Below are 23707 nucleotides of genomic sequence, written 5' to 3'. Positions count from 1 at the left end.
TCTTTGGTATGACTCACTGCAGTTTGGTATTGCTTTAGCTGGTTACAAGTCAGAACTTTAACTGTACTAAAAATCTGGTGTTTTCCCTTAAGACAGAATAGGTTATTGCTTTGCATCTTCTTGAGTTGTCTCGCAAATGCTTCTTCTTGGTGCAGCGCTAGAGGATAATTTAAGCCTTGTCTAAGTGTTGTATGGCTGGTCCAGTGAGCTTTGTGCTTCAATTTTTTTCTTGGGATGGAGTTCAATGTTGGAACATTAAGACTTGGTGTAGCTGGAGCAGTTTTGGTTGGTGGAGTTCACACATAAAGCAGTTTGAATGCATTGTTTCATGGCTGGAACGTGAACTGAAGTAGACTTTAGTTTTATTTTAGTTGGTGCAGGGTTGTCTCGTAAATGAACCTTGCTTCCATAAACTTTTGCGTGCTGAACTGTGGTGGCTAGTGTGGCTAGGTGCTGCCACTTTTATTCTGTTTTAACAATAGGTGCAAGTCCAAATTTGGTTGTGGTTGCTGCAGGAGTGGCCTTTCGGGCAGCTTAGTGAGAGTTGCTGCAGAGTTGTTTTTTTTTTTCGTGTTGCATGGATAGGGATATTTCATGAGTGTTGTGTTTGTGTGGTTGTGCTTGGGGTAGGGTCCACGGTGTTTAAAGGTTATAGCTTTCCTTATGTGCTTTATATTTTTTTTAATTGCAAAAGAAGTGCAGAACCTCATTTGTTTTCACGTTTGCATGTCCATGAGAGAGAGTGCATGGGTTCATTTTTTCTTAGTACCATTTATGTTCTACATGGTAAAAGGTTTGTGCATGAGCTTTATGTTGATGAGTTATATATGGGGTGAGACCCGCAACATTAATTGCTAGAAAGAGAGAGAGACAATTTTCTTCATGGCTTATGTGGGACCACTTGGATTGGAAAGGGATGTTGGTGTTTTCTTGAGGTGAATTGAGAAGAAAACAGGGGGTGGCACTTAGAAGAAAAAAATGCTTATGTATTAGTTGACTTTTGCTTGTGCTGACTTTGAGTTGTTTGGAAATGTTTCTATAAGAGAATGAATTTGTGAACAAGGTTACTAGATGTTGGGTTCGAAAATGATGACGGGGCTATGTAAGGTTTCTCATGTGATCTGTGAATGATGACGGGTTGTTTATGGTGTCTACCACCATACCTAGTATATCTTGAGGTTGGATGTTTCGGTTATGGATGCGGGAAAGAGCTCTTCTTCAGCCATGCGATTCCGGAAGAGGATGGAGTTCAAGTGTTGCACTCTTTTTGGCTGTGCGATGTGAGAAGAAAGGAATGGTGTTTTGCCTTGATTCCGACTCTAAGTATAGTGTTTGGTGGTGTGTGATGCATCGGAGTTCGAGTGTTGCACTCTTTTTGGCTGTGCAATGTGAGAAGAAAGGAATGGTGTTTTGCCTTGATTCCGACTCTAAGTATAGTGCTTGGTGATGTGTGATGCATCAATGTTTTTATTCGTAAGTCTTTGAGGAATAGTCATTTAGTGGTAAGAGCGGAACAACTCAAACCAACCTGCTTAGTAGAGCAGGTGTGTGAGACTGGGTACAGGAGTTGGATCAATTCCCTTCGAGTTGATAAGGATGATGATGATGATATTGATAATGATAATGATGAAGATGAATGTCTTGTTAATATGTTGTGCTTATATGATATTCTTATATTTTGTTATCAGTTGTTTTAAATTTAAGTTTACTTTATTTTCATTTGTGTTAATGGTCCAATGACCTTCGTTTATACAGGAGCAGAGGACATTGTTACAGATATTCTTGATGCTGAATAGAGACGAAAGAGGATGGGAAGGACTTGGGACTTTTTCGTTTAAGTTGTTTATTTCTTTATAAATTTTCATAACTATGTAATTGGATAATAGTGTGAACATTTATGACTTTGTTTTTATTTCTGTTCGTTTGAGTAATGATGTTTTTTTAAATATATCATTTCTCGCATTATTAGAATTTAGAATATTTCAATTTTATTACAACTCGTGAACTTGGGTGTTATACTTCCGGCTTCAAATTTGTAAGCGCCTAGAATATTTACAGTTTCTCGTGTTTCCATATGAAACAAAATGTCTTAATTCAACTAGAGATTTTAAATTGTGTGCTTGATTTTTATTCAGCATTCTATTTTTTGGGGGTGATGTAGGGGTTCGTGTTCAGCACCATGCCTTCAAGTGCCTCTGTATATATATATAACCACCTTAGGCTTGCCTATGCATGTTTTATAACAGCACGAGAAAGGAGGTAGCACTGTGCAGGTTGGCCAAAGCTCAGGTCAAAGGAAAGCAGGTCATGAGTTTCCATTTTTTTTTTTTTGGTTGTATTATCTTCGTATTTTCTGTTATCTTTTCAGTCATGAGTCGTGATGAGGAGTCCCGTATACGGCTGATTTGTATATGGACTCTAGTCATGCAAGTGCAATAGGAATAGGAAGTGAGTAATTAATTCGCAGGCGAATCTTCTCGCAAATCCAAAATTTAAGAAAGCTGTGAAGCAGTTTGCAACCAAAAGGGCGAGCCTTGTTTTCCAAGGCATTTTTTCATCTTGTCATTTCATTCCTTTTCCTTCTATAAAACAACTTTTTAAATAAGCACGACAAGTAGTTTATTAATTTGAATGAATAAACTGATAAAATACATTAAAATAATAAGACATAATTTTAGAATTAGACTGAAAGAAAGAACTAAGTATTGTAATTTTATAAATTTTTAAGCACTAGAAATTAAACCAAATCGATATTAGTAATTATTCTCACAAACAATTTTCCTTCTCCAATTTTGTCAATCTAAGATTCTTACACATTCATATCATCTTGGTCGCACTTCAGCCAGTGCACCTTGACCTCTATAGTTCTACACTTCTAATTCTAGTTTCTGTAAGATTAAACTAAAAGGAATACATGAACTAGGAGACACTTAAAATTGTGGGCAAGAATTAAATTGAGGTTATATGATATCAAATAACAAGATCTTCTATGTCTGTGAGGGGTTCTGCACGGGCAAGAGACTTGTCTGGTATGTTAACCACCAATTGTCCACAAGCACCACTTATGTCTTGACCCATCTGCTTCCTAACTGTTGTTCGAATATTATATGTACCTCTGAGAATTTTCTGAAAATTTGAGACTTTCTGCTCACTGGTAGGTTTGAATTGACTCAAGGTACCGATAGGGTTGAAAGGTATTAAGTTCACTACCTGTTTCATAATTCAGACCGTATGCAAAAGGTTAGTACTTAGCATTGCGTAACGGAGCAGAGGATGAATGTCATGTTTAGGAACTCTTATTCTGAGAAATAAACACCACTATTCATCAGTGTCTGCATTTTAGAGCAGAAGGGTGGCATGGAAATTATAGTGGCAGAGCATAAATGTTTGTCAGAGACTTTGAATAGAGAAAGGAACAAGCAATTTAAAAATCTATAAATTCAATTCGGAGTAAATATTCAGAAATTTCCCGTGTGCTTTTAAGTAAATATTGAGTGCTTACCACTTGAAATGTCTCTAATAGTTTTCCCAATTGGTGGGCATGCTGTTCTTCATCATTCACCCCGTCAAGCATTATGTATTCAATCAGTATTTTCTGCAGACTAGTCAATGACGAAATATTAAAGCCTCCAAAATCACTGAAATCGTTCACAAAAGTTTACATAATAATACCCTCAATTATTATGAATGATCAGTAATCACCTTTTTCTTTGATATTCTTGCAGTGAATTCATAAGTTTTTCCAAAGGGAAAGCACGAGCAGCAGGCATTATCTGACAACGGATGTCTTGGGCTGGTGCATGCAGAGAGACTGCCAAGTTCAAACCAGGCAGGTCATTGTGAAGCTTGTTGATAGCATGGATGATACCAACCTATTCAGGATGCAACCACGCATTTCATAAGCTAGAAATTTCCAGTATTCAACAATGTTTGTAAAAGAAATTATTTAACAGAAGAACAAACAATACATAGCAAGGGCAAAGTCTATAAACATAGTCTGCTTTTAGGGCCTCGTGAAATTCTAAGATTTTACTCAAACGGTAAGCCACATGGTTGTAAAGTTTCGGGCACGAGATACAATACCCGCCCAATAATGGAATAAAACCAATCAGGTTATAGGAAGGGATGTCAGAAAAACTAGAAGAAAATGCAATGGCATAATGCATATTTTACCGTTGATACGGTAATCCTTTTCAAGGACAACTGAAATGGCAATCCAGTCATGATGCGAACCGCTTCTACCACAGCAGAATAGTTGTTGAGAGGCTCTCCCATCCCCTGTTGCAAGAAAATAATAGATTAATCTGCAAACAAGAAAAGCATGGCTCGTGCAGAAATAGAGGTAAAAATAAATACCATGAAGACAACATTACGGATTTGTGAGAAAGCAGAAGCATGGACGAGCTGTTCCACAATTTCCCCGGAAGAGAGGTTATTTTTGAATCCCATGGATCCAGTGGCACAGAATTTGCAACCCATTTTGCATCCTACCTGCACAAAAGAAAAGGAGGAGTCAGTAACAGCAAAAAATAGGAAGAAATATAAAAGAATTGAAAGGTAACCTAACCTGAGATGAAATACACAAAGTTGCTCGTAGCCCACCGGGACGCGGTTTGCCGGCGTATTTTCCCAAACGAGTATCGTATCTCATTATCACAGCCTCCACGAATTCCCCGTTCTGCAAAACAAAAAAATTAGATAATGAATCGATTCAGAATGAGTTGCAATTGATTGAAAAAATGGTTGAGAGTAGAGGACGTGGAGCTTGATGAGGAGCTTGGAAGTGAGGTTGTCGGAAGAGTGGAAAACGGAGTGAAGAGAAGAAGAGAGAGGGTTCGTTCCTCCGAAGTTGGAACGAAGGACAGAGTACGCTGAAGATGGCAGCGATGGCACTTGTTTCTCCCAATCCCATTCTCCACTTTCTCCCTTCGCATTATTTCCGATCACATGCTTCCATATTATCCCAACGAATTTTCCGTCAATTCCGTTCTTCTCAAATTCTCTTCTCAGCTCGCCGCCGTCAAACACCGATCGGATACCCATCCTCCGCCTTCTCAATCTTCTCTCACCTCCCTTCTATCTTATTCCATCCTCATCAATATTCATTTTTTTTAATTCTTAGATTCTAAAACCTAATTCAAAATTTTAGAATTTGTTAATTTAACTGAAAATAAATTCAATAACATGATTATAACCACTTTTTTTTTTTTTTTCATTTGTACTTACATGGTATTACCCATAAACATTTATTTTTATTGTAATTCGTCTCTCTTGATTTTATATTTCGTTATTTTTTTTCTTATCAAATTTTACTCTAACTATTTTAAAACTTCTAAATAACTTTTTTCGCTTTTCGTTCCAAACCTGGGCTATTTAAAATTTTCACTTTATTTTTGCTAAAATTTATTTCTTTTAATTTAGATTATTCACATTTTATTATTTATAATGGGTTGATTTAATTATTTTTAAGTATATTATAAATTAAAATTTATTTTATTGAGTGTATAATTTATTATTCTTTTATAAATAGAAGAATAACTTACTTAACATAATTTAATTTTTAATATAACTAATGTATAAATTATAATATATATATATATATATATATATATATATATATATTAAACTTAAGTTGGGCAGTTATATCAATATTCATATTTGTGTATTAATATTAAAATGGTATTTTTTTTAATATTTAATTCTGATTTTAACAATAAGATACTTATATCCATTAGTAGTGAGTTTTATACTCAAATCTTAAAAACAAAGCTATTAGTAGTAAAGAATTTGATTTTATTAGTTTATTTTTTTATTTACATTTATAAAATTAATTTTTTTTTTGAAAGAAATTAATTTTATTTAAACTTATACTTAGTGTGCAATTTATTTAAAATATATCTTGTAGAACAATAAAATTTAATGATACTCTTCTAATCAAGAGAGACGATGATCTCTTTATTACAATATTGAGTATTTGTTGTTCTTATTTTATTATCATTACTTCATTTTATAGTCAAGTATTCTTCTATGCTTATAATTTTTACGGTATAATTAATATTTATGTTCTTAATTTTTCATTTCCTTATTTGATCTTTACTTTATCTTATATATAAGTACTAAGATTTGCTCTATTATTTGACAAATTTGTTTAAAATGACATATTGTGATGAAAATTTTATAAATAGATACAAATACTATAGCCATTACTCAACAACAAAACTTTGAATGAAGTTAAATATCTAATGGACAAAAATAACTTTAAGTAGGTTACAACCCTAGCTATTAATGTTGTATTTGAAACATTAATTTTGAAATGATAAAAATGAATTTGAAAATGGAGAATTATTAGTATTATATGTGTGGAAATGATATACAATTTATGTTGTGTATAGAGTTTTGAAACGTAAGTCCAAAGCAATTATTGAAGCACAGGACACCAAAGTTGGGAATTGAGTGACAGAAATTAGAAATCCAAAAAGGAATTAAACATTAAAGAAAGAATGTACGAAATGATTGTGGTTTGATGCATGAATCAGGATTTGCGATGACGAAGGTTGGTGGCTGCATAAGAGGAAGTGGTAGGAGCAGTGAGATTCATGATTGTATGATTGTGATGGGATCCATTGAAGGAATCGGATCCCAATAGCATATGGTAGCTGCGTTGTGAGCTATTTGAATATGAATGGGTTAAAGTGTTGGTGTTGCTGTGGTCGGCCTTCTGCTTCTTCCTCATGGCATCGATAATATATGGAATCAGACCTTCCATTACTCGATCTCTTCTTTCTCTCACAAATCTCAAACCCCTTCAACTCAAACTTTTCTTTTGTAATACCATAAGGTTTCAACTAAGTGCGTATTTATATCCAAATAATGACTGCCCACTGTATTACTATTTTAATAAATCATTATGCCAAAACTAAAGTTTATTGACAATTGGATATGGTGAGAATGCCGACTTTGACTTTTCAAATCTTCAAATTAAAAAGCACCTGTGCTATTTTAAGCTTAAGAGTATAATATGCAATTTTAATCAGGCTGCTATGCCATGGTAAATTAAGCTTTCCAAAACCAAATGTTTGACTATCATGCAAGCACAGTACAGCAGCCAACTTTCCTCTCTAATCCTTCACCTCCTCATCTTAATTATATTAACAAGATATACTGTGTGCTTGTCCAGCGTTTGTGTTGGGTTTGGAGGTCGACTATTCTGCAACATAAATCAATGAATTTGCATGTTTATAGCAGAAGAATGGTTCCACATTAGAGGAGCCTTGTGTTATATACGTCCACCCACAAGTTCCTTGGATCACTGTTCTGAGGAATGTTTGTTTTTGATGCAATAGAAACCCTTTTACTGGTAATGGAAGTGCGGTCTTATCTTATTGTTTGGAATGTGTTTGTTGAAGGAAAAATAGTTTAGATATTAGATATATAACTTTGGTAACATAATCACAAGTGAACTAACTAGCCAGCCAACCATAGAAGTGCAAAAGTAAAATGCAAGTGTTGCCTAGGGTGAAAATATGTTACTCTGGCACATACACTTCCAGGCTATGGGATAGTACTGATTCTCTTCCTCAGCCGTTGTTTTGATTGTGACCTCAACTGGCACACAGGGCTTGCACTGGTTGCACTTTGTTTCACATGTAGCTGGAAATGAACCTAACCTAGGATTTGCTTTCCTTCCTTCATGTGGGTTCAAGCTCCTTGCTGGGGCAATACCTGCCTGAAAAAGAATATTGAAACATAGAAGGGCACAGTGGTGAAAAGTAGTGAATTAAAAGGGTAGAAAAAGAGACAGAAATGAGAGATGAACTCACGGGTGCAGGTGAAGGAGAAGTTGGGAGGTTTCGGGAATGCAGTAGGCAAACATGGTTTAGGAGGATGAGGAGGATGTGGAGGGCAATGAATGCTCTAGGCTTTGCTGGTAGTTCCATGTCTCTTAAGAGATGGTTTTGGTTGGTGTTTGAGTTACATGTGAATATTTAGCATTCCTAGTTTTGGTTTGGTAATATATACAAACAGGTGGGGAGCAGTTGAAAAATATGTGTGAAAGGAAATGGTCAAGATGGCCCCCCACATGTGTGACACTGTCATCATTCTATATCTCCACACAGAATCACTCTCACAGTCATCACCCATGCATATTTCACATTCTGACTTCTCCCTGTTACTCATGCTATTTTCATTCAATTCTACACTCAATCACATGCTCAGTCAAATGCTCGCTCAGAATACATCACCTTACAGCTTAGCAGAATTACTGGGGGATGCATCATTCAGGTGAAACCACATGTTTTACTTCAATACCATGATAACTAGAAGGAAAGAAAATATACAAACCAATTTGGTATTTAAATTAAAACTGATGGTAGTTTTCAATAGCCTAAACATGGTAATGATTTTATAGGTGAGAAACAGATACAGATAAAATCATAATGACATGTTGGTAGTTGAAACAATTCTTGGATATCAATTAACTGTAGAAGCTTCAGTAGCAATGAGCGCCTCTAAACCAAAAGTCCAAGTTGAAGCCTTTCCTTTAACCCTATTACACTTATCTAAAAATAACATTTTGAAACTATTTTAACATTATACACACGTGAAAACATGTTTGGACGATTTCAAATTAAAAAAGCTGAAACAAAAATATATTTGAAAGAAAAAATCAAAGTTTTTTTTTTTTTAATTTGAAATCGTTCAACCATATTTTGACACGTGTGCAGTGTCAAAATTGTGTTAAAATATCATTTTTCCCTTCATAAATTACACATTAAGATTATACATAGACACATCAATAATATATAAGTTTTATATAATATCATTTAATTATAAATCATTACATTATTATATAATTAAAAATCACTTTAAGGTTATATTTGTCTGATTTTTAATTAATTCAAATATGAAGGACTTTATATTAACGAGGTACCAAAATTAAATTCTAAAAAATCAAAATTTCCTGTTTTTTTTAACCACACTATCGTATCTTATAAAATGCTTTAAATTTTATGAAGTTTTCACTATTTTTTTTTTACTTTATAATTTTAAACTATTTTTGTATCTGTCTATATCATATGCTCCCAAACATTTGAATAAATAAAATTAGTAATTGAGATTTTCAGTAAAGAAAGTACATAAAATACTAAATTTACTTCATTTAAAACATAGATGGAATTAATTAACTATAAAATATACACACAAATCGAAATTAAAGGAACAAAATTACATTTAATCCTTACATTAACCAAAGTTTGAATGGATTAAAATATTAGTAATATATATCCCAATAAACAAAGATATTGATATTCACTAAGATGTTAATCTTAGTATAGATCATAAATATAACCATTCATATATATATTTTTTAAATCCCTCTACTACTATAATATAAATAACCGTAATAAGAAAAATAAAAAGTATTGTTATGCAATTTATTACATGATTTATACGAATATAATTCTTTAATTATAATTTTTTTTGTTAAATACAAACATTAGTTAGTTACATATATTTAAAAAAAAAAAAGTGACAAAAGATAATTAATGTAGTTGCAATCCACGAGTTATTTAACTTGTTCAATGTGAAATTATTTTGATAAGCTTTAAAACAAAATAAAAAGGTAAACTTTTATTTTAAATGTAAATTAAGCTATGAACTATAGCCAATAATAACTCAATTTAGTTTAAATATTTTATATGTTTTTTTTTTCTCCAATAATGTCCTCAAAATATTAGTTAATAAATTCATTTGGGACCACTTGGGACACTCAGATAGATTTTTAGTTAAAAGCACGTGATTAATGTTTATATATACAGAATGACCAAGAAAGACTTGTGTCCGGTTACTATTGGTGGGAGTGAGTCATTGAGTGCACTTGTCAAATTCCTATTGGCTATTACTTGTCACTTCAATGTGGTTTCAATTTCTTCACCCACTTCAATTTTTTTTTTCTTTATTTTCTGTCAAATTATTTTTTAATAATGATTAGTTGACATTTCATACAAAATGTTAAATAATTTTAATTTTTTAAGAATTTAAAATATATTCTTTACTGTGAAAAAAAAATACTTTCAGAGCTTTTCTAAAACATTTTAACAACATTTAAATATGTTGGGCACCAATAATTTGACATTAATAGAATAGAATGGAATGTAAAACACTAAATTTTGATTATAATTAGTAAATAAGTAAAGATTTTCTCTTTCTCCTTTAATTTTAAATTAGTATATGTAATTCATTTGTAAGTTTTATAATAATTATTTTAAGAAATATATTTAAAGTAACTTCTTAGAAATATATTCTCCATTGTTTTTAAACTAACTTTAACTTTAACTTCTTAGTAAGATATTATATTGATAATGAACTGTCTTAATGTTTCAGAAGAGACAAAATCTTGAATCTTAGTTGAAGATTTGTTATCACCATTTATAAGAGCTAGAGTGGGAGTGGGTACTACACTTTTGGGCATTAGTGATACAGTTACTAATTAAAAATAAAAATAAGATTTGGTGATAAATCATTTAAGAAATATACTATAAGATTTAAATAAATAAGCATTTAATGTTATTATTTGTTGAAGAATATAGTAGTGATGATATAAATAGTTTATCCAATAAAAGTATATATGCAATTATCTTCGTTTCAGAGCATATTTTTGTGCTTGGGTATTACTTTAGGAATCTCTTTATGTTTCAATTAAAAAGAAATATAACTTTACTAATATTATTAATTTGCAAATAATCACTTGTTTTTTTATGGATCATATAGTCTGGTGTTAATATGAACAGGAGAGAATTTTATTCTTCCGTGTGGTGGTAAAATTTTACAAATTAATGAATATTTTATTAATTTTTGCAGCACACGAAAAAAACATGGGTTCAGTATTTGTAGGAGTGATAATAACAGTGAAATAAAGAAGCAGAGAGAGAGATATGGATTATCTGTTGAGCAAGCATTGAGATGAAGAGTGGAATAGGCTGCTAGATAAACAACACAAAAACACAACACAGTTGATGATAGGGATGATCAATGGTTTTTGTTTTTGTGAAACCACAAAACAGTAGTTGCATCAAAAAGTTGATGTGTGTTTGTGTGTGATTGTGCGAGAGAGTGGTTGGTCTTGAAAAGAGAAAAGAAAAAAATGAAGGTTTGGAGATGGTTGCTGAGTTTGTTTGTGGGGTTATTGTTGCCTGTGTCGATAATGGGTCGATTCGTGGTGGAGAAGAACAGCCTGAGAGTGGCGTCGCCGGAGAAAATAAGAGGCACTCACGACAGTGCCATTGGGAACTTCGGCATCCCTCAATACGGTGGTAGCATGGCGGGGAACGTCGTTTACCCAAAGGATAACAAGAAAGGTTGTAAAGAGTTTGACGAGTCTGGGATTTCCTTCAAATCAAGTCCCGGTGCTCTTCCCACCATTGTTCTGCTCGATCGCGGAAGTAAGTTTCTTTTTCTCTTGCTTCCTTACTTAATTCACCTTCTTCTTCTTCTTCACAAACAATTTCTAATTGAACTTTGATGAAGTTCTATTTTAAGGGGAACCTGTTGCCCCAATTTGTTTACTTGAAAGTTGGATGATGATATTTTTGTGTCGTGCTTTTGTTTTATCGCCGTAAAAGGATAGAAATTTGCATGCTTGGTTTGGCTTTTTGTGCCACTATATGTATGACCTAGCACTAAAAGGTTATTTATCTCATGGGTAGGAGTACTTTTTGTGTCCTTTTTCAGGTTGCTTCTTTGCATTGAAGGTCTGGAATGCTCAGAAGGCTGGAGCTTCTGCGGTTCTTGTTGCAGATGATGTTGAGGAGCCCTTGATAACTATGGACACACCTGAGGAGGATGGCTCGTCTGCCAAATATGTGGAGAACATAACTATACCATCTGCTCTTGTTGGAAAAAATTTTGGTGAAAAGTTAAAGGATGCCATAAGTGGTGGGGACATGGTCAACGTAAATCTTGATTGGAGAGAGTCTGTCCCTCACCCAGATGATCGTGTGGAGTATGAGTTGTGGAGCAACAGCAATGATGAGTGTGGAGTTAAGTGTGACATGTTGATGGAATTTGTGAAGGATTTCAAGGGCGCAGCACAGATACTAGAGAAAGGCGGTTACACTCAGTTTACACCCCATTATATAACTTGGTACTGTCCTCATGCTTTCACATTGAGCAAACAGTGCAAGTCTCAATGCATAAATCATGGAAGATATTGTGCTCCAGACCCTGAGCAGGACTTCAGCACAGGTTATGACGGGAAAGATGTGGTTGTTGAAAATTTAAGGCAGCTATGTGTTTTCAAGGTGGCAAATGAAACTGGAAAGCCTTGGGTCTGGTGGGACTATGTCACTGATTTTCAAATTAGATGCCCAATGAAGGAGAAAAAGTACAATAAGGAATGTGCAGATACTGTTATTAAATCACTGGGTAAATAAAGCATCATGCATTGTTTTTTTTTTTTTTCTTACATTTGTTGTCTTGACTTTACAATAATCTTTATTCAATATATGCAGGTCTTAATATTGAAAAGATTGGAAAATGCATGGGCGATCCAGAAGCTGATGCTGATAATCCTGTCTTGAAAGAAGAGCAAGATGCCCAAGTATTTTCTTTTGTAATCGCTATTAATTCATAAATCAGTGCAGTAATATATATTGATATCTTACAGAACTGGTTTTTCTTTTTAGATTGGAAAGGGATCACGAGGTGATGTTACCATCTTGCCTACTCTCGTGGTCAATAACCGACAATATCGAGGTTTGTATTATATGCTACTGTGGTGGTTAGTGATCTGAATTTCCAATGCTAAACAGAATCTTTCCAGGAAAATTGGAGAAAGGGGCTGTTCTAAAGGCTATATGTTCTGGGTTTGAGGAAACTACTGAACCAGCTGTTTGCCTGAGCACTGGTAAATTTTTACCTTTTTTCTGCTTCACAGAAAATGTACTGTGGAATTGTTTTGGTGCAAACCTGATTCTTTCCAACTGGTATAACTTTTTGGGGCAGATGTGGAGACAAATGAGTGTTTGACAAACAATGGTGGTTGTTGGCAGGATACAGCAGCTAACATCACTGCGTGCAAGGTAATTTATCTATGAATATTACTAACTAAAGAAAGAGCAATGTCGAGTTATAGTTTTTTATTTTCTTACATGTGTGTATCTGGTCAGGATACATTCCGTGGTAGAGTATGTGAATGCCCCCTGGTTGACGGTGTTCAATTCAAGGGAGATGGTTATACATCTTGTGAAGGTTAAAAGGCTTTAAACTTCAGATTTCTGTCTGTATAATTTACTTCCAAGAGTGCTCTGCTAGCGTTCCATGTTTATTTCCTTCCGTTCTGTGCTGTGTGGAGCAGGATGCGATGATTCTTTTGTTGTTGTGTGAGTCTGCTATTCTTTTATTCCCGTCGAGCATTTTAATTATAACCAGTGTCTTCTGCATTTTCAGCAAGAGGACTTGGACGTTGCAAGATAAACAATGGAGGATGTTGGCATGATGCCCGAAATGGACATGCATTTTCTGCTTGTTTGGTTAGTAAATATCAAGTTGCTGGACCCAACTCCAATGAACTTATTTAATCTCCAATAAATTTTGTTTTAATGGTTGAAGTTCTACTGTATTTTATACCTCGTATTGGAAACTGAATTATTTCATGAATTGTTATTGGAGCAGGATAACGGAGGGGTAAAATGCCAGTGTCCCACAGGATTTAAAGGTGATGGTGTCAAAAGTTGTGAAGGTGAGGGATGCTTGTATTATCTTTTCTCTTAATATTTTTACCAAATCCTTTTTGAGTTATATGTATCAGCATGTAAATACTATATACATAACATATCCCAAACAGAATCCTGAATTCGGTTTGTAGAGCCTGTTTGAAAAGCTCATTTTAAGAGAGAAAAATAAAATGAAAAATTGAAATTATCTTCTCTATAAGCTAATATTAACCTGTGCACAAGTTTAAAATAAATATTTAGGAACTTCTAAATTGGAGAACTTCTACATATTAGTTTATACATAAGTTAATTTTAGTTTATGAAGAAGCTAATTTCAATTTTTCTTCTTATTTTTATTTCTTAGAAGGAGCTTATGGAGAAGCTCATCCAAACATGTCTTTAATACTCTTTATGTTTTCTATAAACACGTGGAGAAATGTTGTGTATACAATGGTTTACCACCTTTGTCAAAATTATCTTCCTGCATCTTTTCTTGCTGAGATGTATTGTCCTCTGAGTTTGTTTCTGCGTATACCTAGTGAATGTTTTCGAGGTAACTGGAGAAAAATGACTACCTGAAATTGAATATATGTTTCATCTTTACAGATATTGACGAATGCAGAGAGAAGAAGGCTTGTCAGTGCCCTGAATGTAGCTGCAAGAATACTTGGGGCAGCTATGACTGCAGTTGTAGTGGAGATCTCCTATATATGAGGGACCACGATACCTGCATAAGTGAGTTAAATATACACGACATTTTACTCGATCCTTCATTTTCTTATGCTTGTTATAAACCTTGTTTCATGCCCTCTAATGGATTACCTACAGGTAAAATTGGAAGTCAGGGAAGATCTACTTGGGCTGCTTTTTGGCTGATTCTACTTGGCGTGGTTATGATTTCTGGTGGGGCATTCCTAGTGTACAAGTATAGAATAAGGGTAAGCTCTGCTACTTTCTTTCATTTTGCTGTTTGCATGATGGTGGAACTCAGTTTTATAGGATACACATTTAATGGTGTTCTTTTTTTGTGGTTTTGCAGCAATACATGGATTCTGAAATCAGAGCAATCATGGCACAATATATGCCCCTGGACAGCCAAGCAGAAGTTCCAAATCATGTGAACGATGAAAGAACATGAATGAAAGGAAAACTACTGGGGTTTGACGGCAGGCAGCATGGGTGTGGGTTTTTCCTGTACCATCATGTTTGAGTCATTTTGAATTTTCACATTGAATTCGGCAGACTGTATGTACGATATGGAAATGTAGCATTCTGTATACTTAGAGGTCAAAGTGGGGTGCTATTTCTCTGGATTCTAGGATTTCTGCTTTACCAGACACGTTGTTCCACGCGCAAGATTGTAACTCATCGTGCTGTAATACATGCAAGTTAACTTGGTAATCTTGTTCCTTTGCTCTGTAGTGTGTAGAATGATCTTCCTTTTCATTGACGAAGATTGGATCCTGTCACTCACCGAATGTCGTTAGTTGTTACCAATTGAGTTACTACTGATGTTCTTTTTTAGTTTTACAACCCTTCTGGAGGCTACCTGAAAATTTCCTTCCACATTCTGAATGCCGACAGTTCATTGATAATTTCTTCACTAATCAAAGCTACTGTTTATGGATAAAAGAAAAATAAGATAACTACAATGGGACATTTGATTCTAGAAAATCTATATAAATGTTTCTAACAGTATTTTTCACTAACTAAACGAAACCTAATCATTTTTAATATACCAATCATAATTTACAAGATTCTCACCTTTTTCGGATATGAAAAATGTAACTGATGCCAAAAGTTCTAAAAGGAGAAAGTTGAATATTTGTGACACAATAAAATGTCATTGATGTATAATTATAAGTCACTTTTAGTTATTGGAAATGCAATAATTATTTTATTAGGAAATTAACAAAATAAATTAATTAAATTTTAAATCCTTCATAAAATAATATTTTTCAATTGAATTTGTCACTTAATTTTTTTTTTAACTCAGTGATATAATTTAACAATCTATTAGTTACGAGAGTTAAATCCTTCATACATATTATGATTAATTACATTAAACATAATATTTAAGAATATGATCTCATATTTCTTAACAGTTAAATATAAATAAGAAAGATGTGTAAGTAAAATAAAAATTAAGTAAATAAAACATTAGAAACTTAATTGAAAAATATAAAAACTTTAGATACATAATAAACTAACCAAATTAAGTAAAAAAGATAATATAAACAATTATTTAGAAAAAAAAATATAGGATCATTGTTAATTACTATAATTATTAAAATATTATATTGTGTCGTACCCTGATTAATTTAATTTTTAGAAAAACATTTCTGAGGAAAAAAAGGCATTAGCAATGAGATTTCAGTTATAAACTGTTTCAAATACAAAATAAATTAATCTGAGCACGCATTTGATAAACGGTTGGTAAAATTCAGAAAACAGAAAAAGTTATATATGATATAATCTGGTAACAGGCTTTAAAAATAGCACTATTGATTGTTTATATTTTATTTTTCCAGTACAATTCCATTGAAGTATGTTCGAAAATGCTCAAATAAAGAATAAAAAAATGAACTGATGTATCGTTTGTTCAGAAAGACATATGGTTCAGTAATTTTGACTAATTTCATGATCCATTGTCGCTGATATGCACTAGTTGTGAACAGAGCTTATATAAACATCATCACAGAATGATTCTGCCTGCTCTCAATATTCTTTTACTGCTACGATATGCATTTTTTTTCTTGTTTTGTGATGTTGATGTTAAGTTCCAGGCCAATGTTCATTCCATTGTAAGCAATAGGAGCGTACATCCACAGATCATCAGAGCTCAGAAGCTGTTCAAATTCAAATGTGGGAAATAGTATCAGTTGTTGTGTCTTTTCAAAGATAAATTTTAGATGCAGCCAAAGTAAGAAGGATAATCAAGTTGTTACCTTAATTTGAAGCTGTAAAAACTTCACATATTGAACAGCTTCCTCAAGCATTGTGCTGATATCCACCTTAGTTCCATTTGGAACTAGGCTCTGTAGAATTCTCAGTCTTTCGTTTATTCTTTCTCTTCTCTTCTGCACAATGCAAAATATAAGAGCCAATCCCTCGAATTAAATGGACAGCATGCAAAAAACAGTATCATGAAGTGTCAGCAATCAGCAAAAGGACTTACTCTTGCATACGCGCTCTGTGGATCAGTTGCAGGGTCTCTATTAGATCTTGATTTTCTACTTAACTTAAGCGCTCTAGAATCTTTGGAGTCATCATCTGAACAGCTACTGTTTGAGGTCTGACTCTGAGGGTCAGGACTTGCTTCCTCTTCAGTGTTCCTTAAAGAAGCTGGTTTTGGATTCTTCTTAGATTTCACATTCCTCTTGTTCTCTGTGCCCTATTTGAAAATCACAGTTCATGAAGACAAACACGTATCATGAATTCTGCATGAGAAGGAAATGCGAAAAGAGAGTAATAATACTAGTAAATGTGAAAAGGAATTAAACTTGGTGGTATTCTACCTCAAATGAGCTCCTGAACCTTTTTTCTGATTTCTCCATGCTTCTGGTATTATCCTTTTCTGCATTGTGATCCTGCAAATCCATGTCAGCAAGATTCTCTCTCCCTGAGTCAAGACCCAACTCTTGGAAGGAAAAACCAACGGACACGTGGCCCAAATTGTTGGAGCAGTTGGCAGCATTTGTTGTGGGAAAGATATATTTGGTAGCATGAGCACAGGGCCCACTCCCTTGTAAAAACAAGATAGAATCTGCATTTGGAGCTTTTGTTTCCATGTCCAAACTTTCATATAACTGTTCTGGGATTGAGCAGTTACCAAGCAGCTGGTTCATGAAGTCAGCTTCCTCATCTGTGTACACTTCACTGAGACAACTCATCCATTCTTGGGAGATCTCCTCAATAGGCTCCATTTGCTTTTTCTTTGGATGCCAGTAACTATAAGAGAGAGAGAGAGAGAGTCTAATGTAGAATAAGAAGCTCTACTGTTTGTTTAAAATGCTTGAACGGAAAAGTTGGAGAAACACTCTATTTATAGTAATGCTAATAGAGGGAATGGCTGTATCACTATCCATAGGAAAACATCTGAACTGAATCATCACATATGCCAATAATTATGTAGCATCTGACTAAGTCTGAAAGTACGTCTTGAGAGACATAGGTATGAAAATATTCCACTCTATCTTATATTAAATTAAAGATTGGAGAATGAGTAGTGTGAGGCATGCAGTGAGGAAGTTTGGAAGGTAGGAAATTAAAGGAGATAAAGAAAGAGAATTACACCTGTAATTGGGAGACGTGGGGTATGTATGCGTTGAAAATTAACTTAGAATGGCTGGCAGCTTGAGATCGTGGTGATGAGTCTGAGTTCTAAACTGTTATTTAACCAGACAGCATTATCTGTAACTGGATTTTTGTCCCCTCTACAGTTGTTAAAAATCCATCACATTTTCCACGGACTTCAACTCTAGTTCCATAGTAGATTTGAGTTGACACTATATAACATTACGTGGACAGATGTGATACCAGACTCACTTTTAGAGAAGGAAATGCATTATTCCTACAACCATTTTTTGTATGCATTTCTCTTCATAGTTCATTTTTATCTGTTAATAAAGAAATAAAAACTGATCAAAGTTGGTGTTGTGTCTACGGGTTGTATTCTCTACAATGTATATGAGGGGGTCTGGACCACAATATATTCTTAATATCGATCGATCCATGGTTGCTGATGACAGTTTACATGCATGCATCCTATTTGCTGATAACAGTCTGTGATTGTGAATGATTGCAGTTCATGTCAGATAATTCGGCTATAAGAACTTTTGTTAGCTGATCTAAGGAAATTGTAAATGCCATACTGTGCATGTTAAGTTGTCAAAATACGGTTCCTCCAAACATGGTTCCTCAAACATTCATGAGAAAATACGCTTTCAACATATATATAGTGTAAAACTATTTATGTAAGGTTCATACGGTAAAAATGGACTTAAAAATTCTATTCAAAATGTTTGGAACAATTCTGTGTAATTAACATATGGAATCAATCATCTCAAAGTACCTCAAAGAATAGTATCAATCAGTTTGAGTTTACGTTGTTTCACTCCACTTTTATTTAGGAAGTGGTAAACTGGGCAAGTCCTGCTAAATTATGCTAATAACCTTTTTTCAAACACTTTTCCTTCTAATATTGGTTTATATTTCTTTTAAAATTAAGCGTGCATTACAATTGAGAGAATAATTCAATGTTAGAATCAAGGCTGTTTGCAGTTACGATAATTGTCGTGTGAAAACTACAATATTTGTCATGTTTTTAAAACTGAAATGATCATTCATTGAACTCGTGGCCATAAGCACTGATATAGAAAAGCATCAACAAATAGAATTACTATCTGAATATAGATGCAGGGCGTAACGCACACAGGTCCAGATGCATCTTTTATACTGGCCCTTGAGTTCTTTGACGAGGCACTGTATCAAGTCAATCGTATGCCACTAAAATACTGACAACTAATTTTAATATTAAACATGAAACACTTATCTACATTATAAATTTCAATTATTCTCTTTAAATAAAAATATTTTTTCAATGAAAACGCTATTACAAATTACAATCATGCGAAAATATTTTTAAAAAGTATTTTAACAGCTGCAAAACTTAACTGCATTTTCCAGACGGGGTTAGGATAAAACCCAACCGGACCTAAGTTACAAAAGTAGAAGTATTAGCGTTGGAAGGACATGATGACGATATGTTTACCATCCTGGTCAAATAAAAGCAACCACATGGAACTACTAAACAAGTAGATATAGAAAATTGCAGAGCGATAAATGGCCCGAGAAACAATTATATAAAACAAAAATATTCTCAGTTCAACAACTTGAGTGTGATAATTAACTTGACTAAATGCAATAGAAATTCTTAAAATTCTTCAAACAACGAAACCATCCCCACATTATCTTCACTGATGCCATAATCCAAAACGGTAGGGAAAGATAGACACTGATCGTGCATTCAGCGGTACTGCAACGCAAACAGAAAAAAGTGGTTATGAAAACCTGTGCAGGAATAATTCGGAAAATTTGAAATGCATACAGATAAATAAAAAATGTTTACCTTAATGAAGCCAATTTCCTTGGCATTGCTACGGAAACACTGCCTGCAGCACATGAGCCCATACTTCCTAATCAATCCATGAGGATTCCCACACACGCGGCTGCAAAATAGGAGGACGCATTCTCAATAAATCAACAAATCTCATCAGAATAAAGACAAACCATATCAAGCACCACCACTTCATAAACTGTATAACAATCATAGACAAACAAGATCTCTATAGTTCTAAAATCCAAAATTTAAAACAGAGGAAAACAAATAACCCATTATTGACAAGCTTATGCAACATAGTGAAACTAGAGGTAGCATATGTATGCCCAACAAAGTTTTCAAGTAAGACAAAGATTTTACAAAGCAAACAAATAGCCAATTTCATGAACAATTATTATACAAAATCACTATGATGATCTCCAGTCATATTGGTCAAGATCAACACTCGAGACAGCTTACAAATGTATCTGTCCATCAACAATTAAATACCAAAATCCAAAAAGAATGCTCAATCCCTAATCTTTACACAAAAAGGATATCCTCAAAGAATATACATAGAACCACAAAACCCCATCTATGCACTGATGCATAATATAAGTTCAGATAAATAGTCACATGTCAAGTTGGGTAGCTTTTAACGTTTACTGAGTTCTCCTGCTAAGCGTTTCTGAATAGAATTTTTCAAAATTCATTTTTAAAGAAAATCAGTTCCGCAAAATTAAGTACATTTAAAATAAATATTACAGACACGCTAAAACCTAAACAAAATAAAATAGAACTGGTACAAAAACTCAATTCAAACCCAACCGATCAGGAAAAGACTCGTTACCACAAAAACGAGGCAACGACTCACGGCTTTCAAATGGGGATCACAAGAAATTCTTCAAACTAAAAGAAAAACCATAATAATAATAGTAATCAAATGGACTAGGAACACGCAGGGAAAAGGATCAACTTTGTCATCCTGGATAACCAATACGGGGAGATGAATTAGTACCAGGTGCGAGAACCAGGCCCATAGTTCTTGGGATGAGAGTTCCACACGTTGGAGTGCCCCATGGTTCTGATTTGCAAAGATGAAAACGCAAGAATCCCAAAACCCTAGCCTCCAACTCACAGAAATATGAAAATAAGGAACCGAAATTCTGACATATATAGTAGAGTCAAAACCCTAGAGCGTGTTTGGTCACTCTCCATAATCAATTGCTCTTTCTTTTATTTAATATTTAAATGTTATAAAATTGTAGTTTAAAAAGGAAAGAAAAAAAATGAAAAAAATAATCGTTTAAATGAATATTTTTTTCAAAACCAGTTTAAAATATATAAAATAAATTAATACTAGTTAATAAATAATAACTGAAAAGCTTTTTATTTTCAAATTTAGAAATCTTTTATTGTAAGCACTAAATTTAATATTTTGTCCCCAAAATTCTGAGTAATTTGGTTAAAATTGGATTGTATCAATATCTTTTGTCAAAATAATCTGATAGTATAATAACATTACTTTTCTTATATTCTTTCCTTTCAAACTTGTATGTATTTTCAAAATATTGCAAAATATCTTTAAAATATTTAAAGTTAACCATGTTATCATAAAATAACTTATAATCACATGAAGATGATATTATGAAATATTTACAAAATACTTATTGTTAATATCTTAATATATAATAATTTATTTTTAAAAATATAATATTTGATTATTTTCGAATATTATAATTTGTTTAACACATTTATTTAGTTTAAGTATTGAAAATCTTTTATAGTTAAATGTTTCTGTTGAGAGTTTCTTTTATCAAGAAATAATAACTCAATTCTTCAAAATCTATAATTCATTTCAGAAATATATCGACCAAATTCAGTTAGAAGAAAAGTTATTGAAAAATACTTGTATTTGTGAGTTTTTGTGCATTGTGAAAAAAAAATTGAGAAAGAATTGCAAAAGTAAGTTAATTTTTTTATTTAAAATTTATCTCTTAAAATCTAACATTTTCATTAAACAGTAAATCATTTTTAGATAAGGAAGACACGAGAATAGGAACACGGAAGACGCTGCCTAGTGGGCCTGGCTGGGCCGGGCTGGGGTGGAGTGTATAAATACCTAGTTTTGGAAACTCTCCCTGTGTGAAGTAGCATAAGCAGGGGACAGATAGTGGTTCAAATTTGAAGGATTATGGCTTCGTCTTCTTCTGCTCCGGTAATTTCCCAGAACTTATGAATTTGATAGGCAATTTATATTTATTCATGTGAATTTAGTTTGATGAGTGTGATCAGGAAGGTTTAGGGTTATCGCAAGAAGACTACGACCTGATGTATGGGTCTGAATCCGGATGGGTGGAGGCTCGATCTTCGTGCGATCATCTGGCCTCCTTATCCGCCGATCTCAGCCACATTCCGCCTCCCGGCACACCCTGCCACACCTGCCAACACCCCTCCGAAAACTGGCTCTGCCTCTCCTGCAAGCAGGTCCTCTGTGGCCGTTTCGTCAACAAGCACATGCTCCACCACTTCCACCACACTAATCACTCTGTCGCCCTCAGTTTCAGGTACGCATTATTAGCGATCTCTCATGCATTCCCTTTTCCCTTCATGCACTCCCTTTTTCCTTCATGCATTCCTCCACTTTCTCAATCAGTGATCTCTCCTTCTGGTGTTTCTCCTGCGACGCTTACTTGGATGCCCAACTCATTCCGCAACTGCGCCCTGTTCATCAACTAGCTTACATTATCAAATTCGGCGAGCCTCCACCACTCCCTCTTATTCAACATCAACCTTCCTCTGCCACCTCGGATTAGTAAATCTCCTGTTAACTTATACCACTGCTTTTGCTGTTGGATAGTATGTATATTTTCTCTGCCCTCAATTTTCATCTTAATTCTTCTAAATCACTTTTGTCGCTTTATTTCATAGTTATTTCATTTGCACTCTCTAGTTTCCTTCTGCCAATACAGTATGTGGTAATTAAGGGATTTTTCATTACAGCTAAGCAATTGTAAAATTTCACTAAATCAATCCCAATGCTTGTCTCTTGTGTTTACTTTACTTTTTATTGCATTAGTTTAGGTGGTGATATTAGTCTCATAGGTAATTCAGTTCTGCATCTTTTGTGTCAAGCCAAGGTACAATTTTCGGAGTGCTAAACATGCCATGGAATGTTTTTCACTTTTTCCTCTAAATTGATTTTAACTAACTCTGGTGGAGTAAGTATGTTCTTATTTTTTTTGTTTTCCCCACACACAAATAGAGAGGTATTGCCTATTGTAATGACAGAGCTATGCATTTCATTCTGCGAAATAAAAAAGATAAAAAGTTGAACTTTCTTTTTCTTCCAGAATGGCATGCATTTGGAATTGATTTACCTGCATGACACCATTTATCATGTGATTGGACTGGAGTAATGCAGTAATTAATAATAAGATAAGATACATCAAAATATCACTGGACTGACGCCAATTGACAGTTTTTTTTTTTTTTTTACAACTAGGGACAATGGGATGCAGATGAATTGAAGAAGGATTATATGAACTAGATGTAGCTTCTATATTTAGCCTTTTAAATTACGCATGAGGAATGAATTATTTTATGAATTTAATCTTGAGTCTATTATTGTCAAGCTTGATTGGTCCTATAGTTCTAACCACATGGATTTAGTTGAGTGATGGTTTAATCGATATTTCCAAAATCATTAAGAGGGACACCTATCCTTGGATGTTTAACAAGAGCCGGTTCATGGTTAAACGAAACCTAGTAAAAAAAGAAGCATTTGTTTACATAGTCTGACTTCATTTTAATTTCTTGTGAAATATAAGATATGACTTATGATCACGTGCGGGTTATGCTTGATGTCGTTGAAGATTAAAACAGGTAAAAAGGT

General features: G+C 33.8%; 5 protein-coding genes across 10 annotated transcripts; 2 read left to right on the top strand and 3 right to left on the bottom strand.

Moving 5' to 3' along the window:
* Positions 1–2737: 2737 nt before the first annotated feature.
* Positions 2738–5129, bottom strand: LOC106776933 (dual-specificity RNA methyltransferase RlmN). Its single transcript, XM_014664411.2, has 7 exons — positions 4759–5129; positions 4568–4678; positions 4357–4491; positions 4174–4278; positions 3703–3872; positions 3503–3602; positions 2738–3210 (listed from the first exon to the last, which is right to left on the bottom strand). The coding sequence occupies exons 1-7, from the start codon at positions 5041–5043 to the stop codon at positions 2971–2973; spliced, it is 1146 nt and encodes a 381-aa protein (XP_014519897.1). The 5' UTR covers positions 5044–5129; the 3' UTR covers positions 2738–2970.
* Positions 5130–10899: 5770 nt separating this feature from the next.
* Positions 10900–15181, top strand: LOC106777817 (vacuolar-sorting receptor 1). Its single transcript, XM_014665588.2, has 12 exons — positions 10900–11441; positions 11731–12423; positions 12510–12598; positions 12684–12753; positions 12821–12904; positions 13003–13079; positions 13167–13248; positions 13447–13529; positions 13672–13738; positions 14319–14447; positions 14541–14650; positions 14752–15181. Exons 1-12 carry the CDS (start codon positions 11144–11146, stop codon positions 14848–14850), a joined length of 1881 nt encoding a protein of 626 aa, XP_014521074.1. The 5' UTR covers positions 10900–11143; the 3' UTR covers positions 14851–15181.
* Positions 15182–16228: 1047 nt separating this feature from the next.
* Positions 16229–19406, bottom strand: LOC106776555 (transcription factor bHLH84-like). The gene is made up of 5 exons (XM_014664036.2): positions 18009–19406; positions 17231–17663; positions 16891–17106; positions 16661–16792; positions 16229–16561 (listed from the first exon to the last, which is right to left on the bottom strand). The coding sequence occupies exons 2-5, from the start codon at positions 17636–17638 to the stop codon at positions 16448–16450; spliced, it is 870 nt and encodes a 289-aa protein (XP_014519522.1). The 5' UTR covers positions 17639–17663; positions 18009–19406; the 3' UTR covers positions 16229–16447.
* A 151-nt stretch (positions 19407–19557) lies between these two features.
* On the bottom strand, positions 19558–20989 carry LOC106777187 (40S ribosomal protein S29). Its single transcript, XM_014664728.2, has 3 exons — positions 20831–20989; positions 19843–19942; positions 19558–19749 (listed from the first exon to the last, which is right to left on the bottom strand). Exons 1-3 carry the CDS (start codon positions 20890–20892, stop codon positions 19741–19743), a joined length of 171 nt encoding a protein of 56 aa, XP_014520214.1. The 5' UTR covers positions 20893–20989; the 3' UTR covers positions 19558–19740.
* Positions 20990–21908: 919 nt separating this feature from the next.
* Positions 21909–23446, top strand: LOC106777286 (histone deacetylase 6). Of its 6 annotated transcripts, none has more exons than XM_014664860.2 (4): positions 21909–22030; positions 22108–22379; positions 22469–22671; positions 23318–23446. In XM_014664860.2, exons 1-3 carry the CDS (start codon positions 22007–22009, stop codon positions 22626–22628), a joined length of 456 nt encoding a protein of 151 aa, XP_014520346.1. In that variant the 5' UTR covers positions 21909–22006; the 3' UTR covers positions 22629–22671; positions 23318–23446. The 6 variants fall into 6 exon arrangements, with proteins under 6 accessions (XP_014520346.1, XP_022631672.1, XP_022631671.1 ...); XM_022775951.1 differs by having other exon boundaries at positions 21940–22030; positions 22090–22379; positions 22552–22627; XM_014664859.2 differs by having other exon boundaries at positions 21942–22030; positions 22090–22379; positions 22469–22627.
* Positions 23447–23707: the final 261 nt, after the last annotated feature.

This window comes from Vigna radiata, chromosome 11, assembly GCF_000741045.1.
Source record: "Vigna radiata var. radiata cultivar VC1973A chromosome 11, Vradiata_ver6, whole genome shotgun sequence".
In the NCBI taxonomy this organism is placed as follows: Eukaryota; Viridiplantae; Streptophyta; class Magnoliopsida; order Fabales; family Fabaceae; genus Vigna; species Vigna radiata.
This window is presented reverse-complemented; position numbering and strand designations above follow the sequence as displayed.

Coding starts and splice junctions, on each gene's coding strand:
- LOC106776933 (XM_014664411.2), bottom strand. CDS start 5,043: ATGGGTATCCGATCGGTGTTTGACGGCGGCGAGCTGAGAAGAGAATTT. Junction 3,873..4,173: donor AAAGGATTACCGTATCAACG/GTAAAATATGCA, acceptor CATCCTGAATAG/GTTGGTATCATCCATGCTAT. Junction 3,211..3,502: donor TATTAGAGACATTTCAAGTG/GTAAGCACTCAA, acceptor ATTATGAAACAG/GTAGTGAACTTAATACCTTT.
- LOC106777817 (XM_014665588.2), top strand. CDS start 11,144: ATGAAGGTTTGGAGATGGTTGCTGAGTTTGTTTGTGGGGTTATTGTTG. Junction 11,442..11,730: donor TGTTCTGCTCGATCGCGGAA/GTAAGTTTCTTT, acceptor GTCCTTTTTCAG/GTTGCTTCTTTGCATTGAAG. Junction 12,599..12,683: donor AAGAAGAGCAAGATGCCCAA/GTATTTTCTTTT, acceptor TTTTCTTTTTAG/ATTGGAAAGGGATCACGAGG.
- LOC106776555 (XM_014664036.2), bottom strand. CDS start 17,638: ATGGAGCCTATTGAGGAGATCTCCCAAGAATGGATGAGTTGTCTCAGT. Junction 17,107..17,230: donor GGTTCAGGAGCTCATTTGAG/GTAGAATACCAC, acceptor ATTTTCAAATAG/GGCACAGAGAACAAGAGGAA. Junction 16,562..16,660: donor TTTTACAGCTTCAAATTAAG/GTAACAACTTGA, acceptor GAATTTGAACAG/CTTCTGAGCTCTGATGATCT.
- LOC106777187 (XM_014664728.2), bottom strand. CDS start 20,892: ATGGGGCACTCCAACGTGTGGAACTCTCATCCCAAGAACTATGGGCCT. Junction 19,943..20,830: donor GGGCCTGGTTCTCGCACCTG/GTACTAATTCAT, acceptor CCTATTTTGCAG/CCGCGTGTGTGGGAATCCTC.
- LOC106777286 (XM_014664859.2), top strand. CDS start 22,007: ATGGCTTCGTCTTCTTCTGCTCCG. Junction 22,031..22,089: donor CTTCGTCTTCTTCTGCTCCG/GTAATTTCCCAG, acceptor ATGTGAATTTAG/TTTGATGAGTGTGATCAGGA. Junction 22,380..22,468: donor TCTGTCGCCCTCAGTTTCAG/GTACGCATTATT, acceptor TTTCTCAATCAG/TGATCTCTCCTTCTGGTGTT.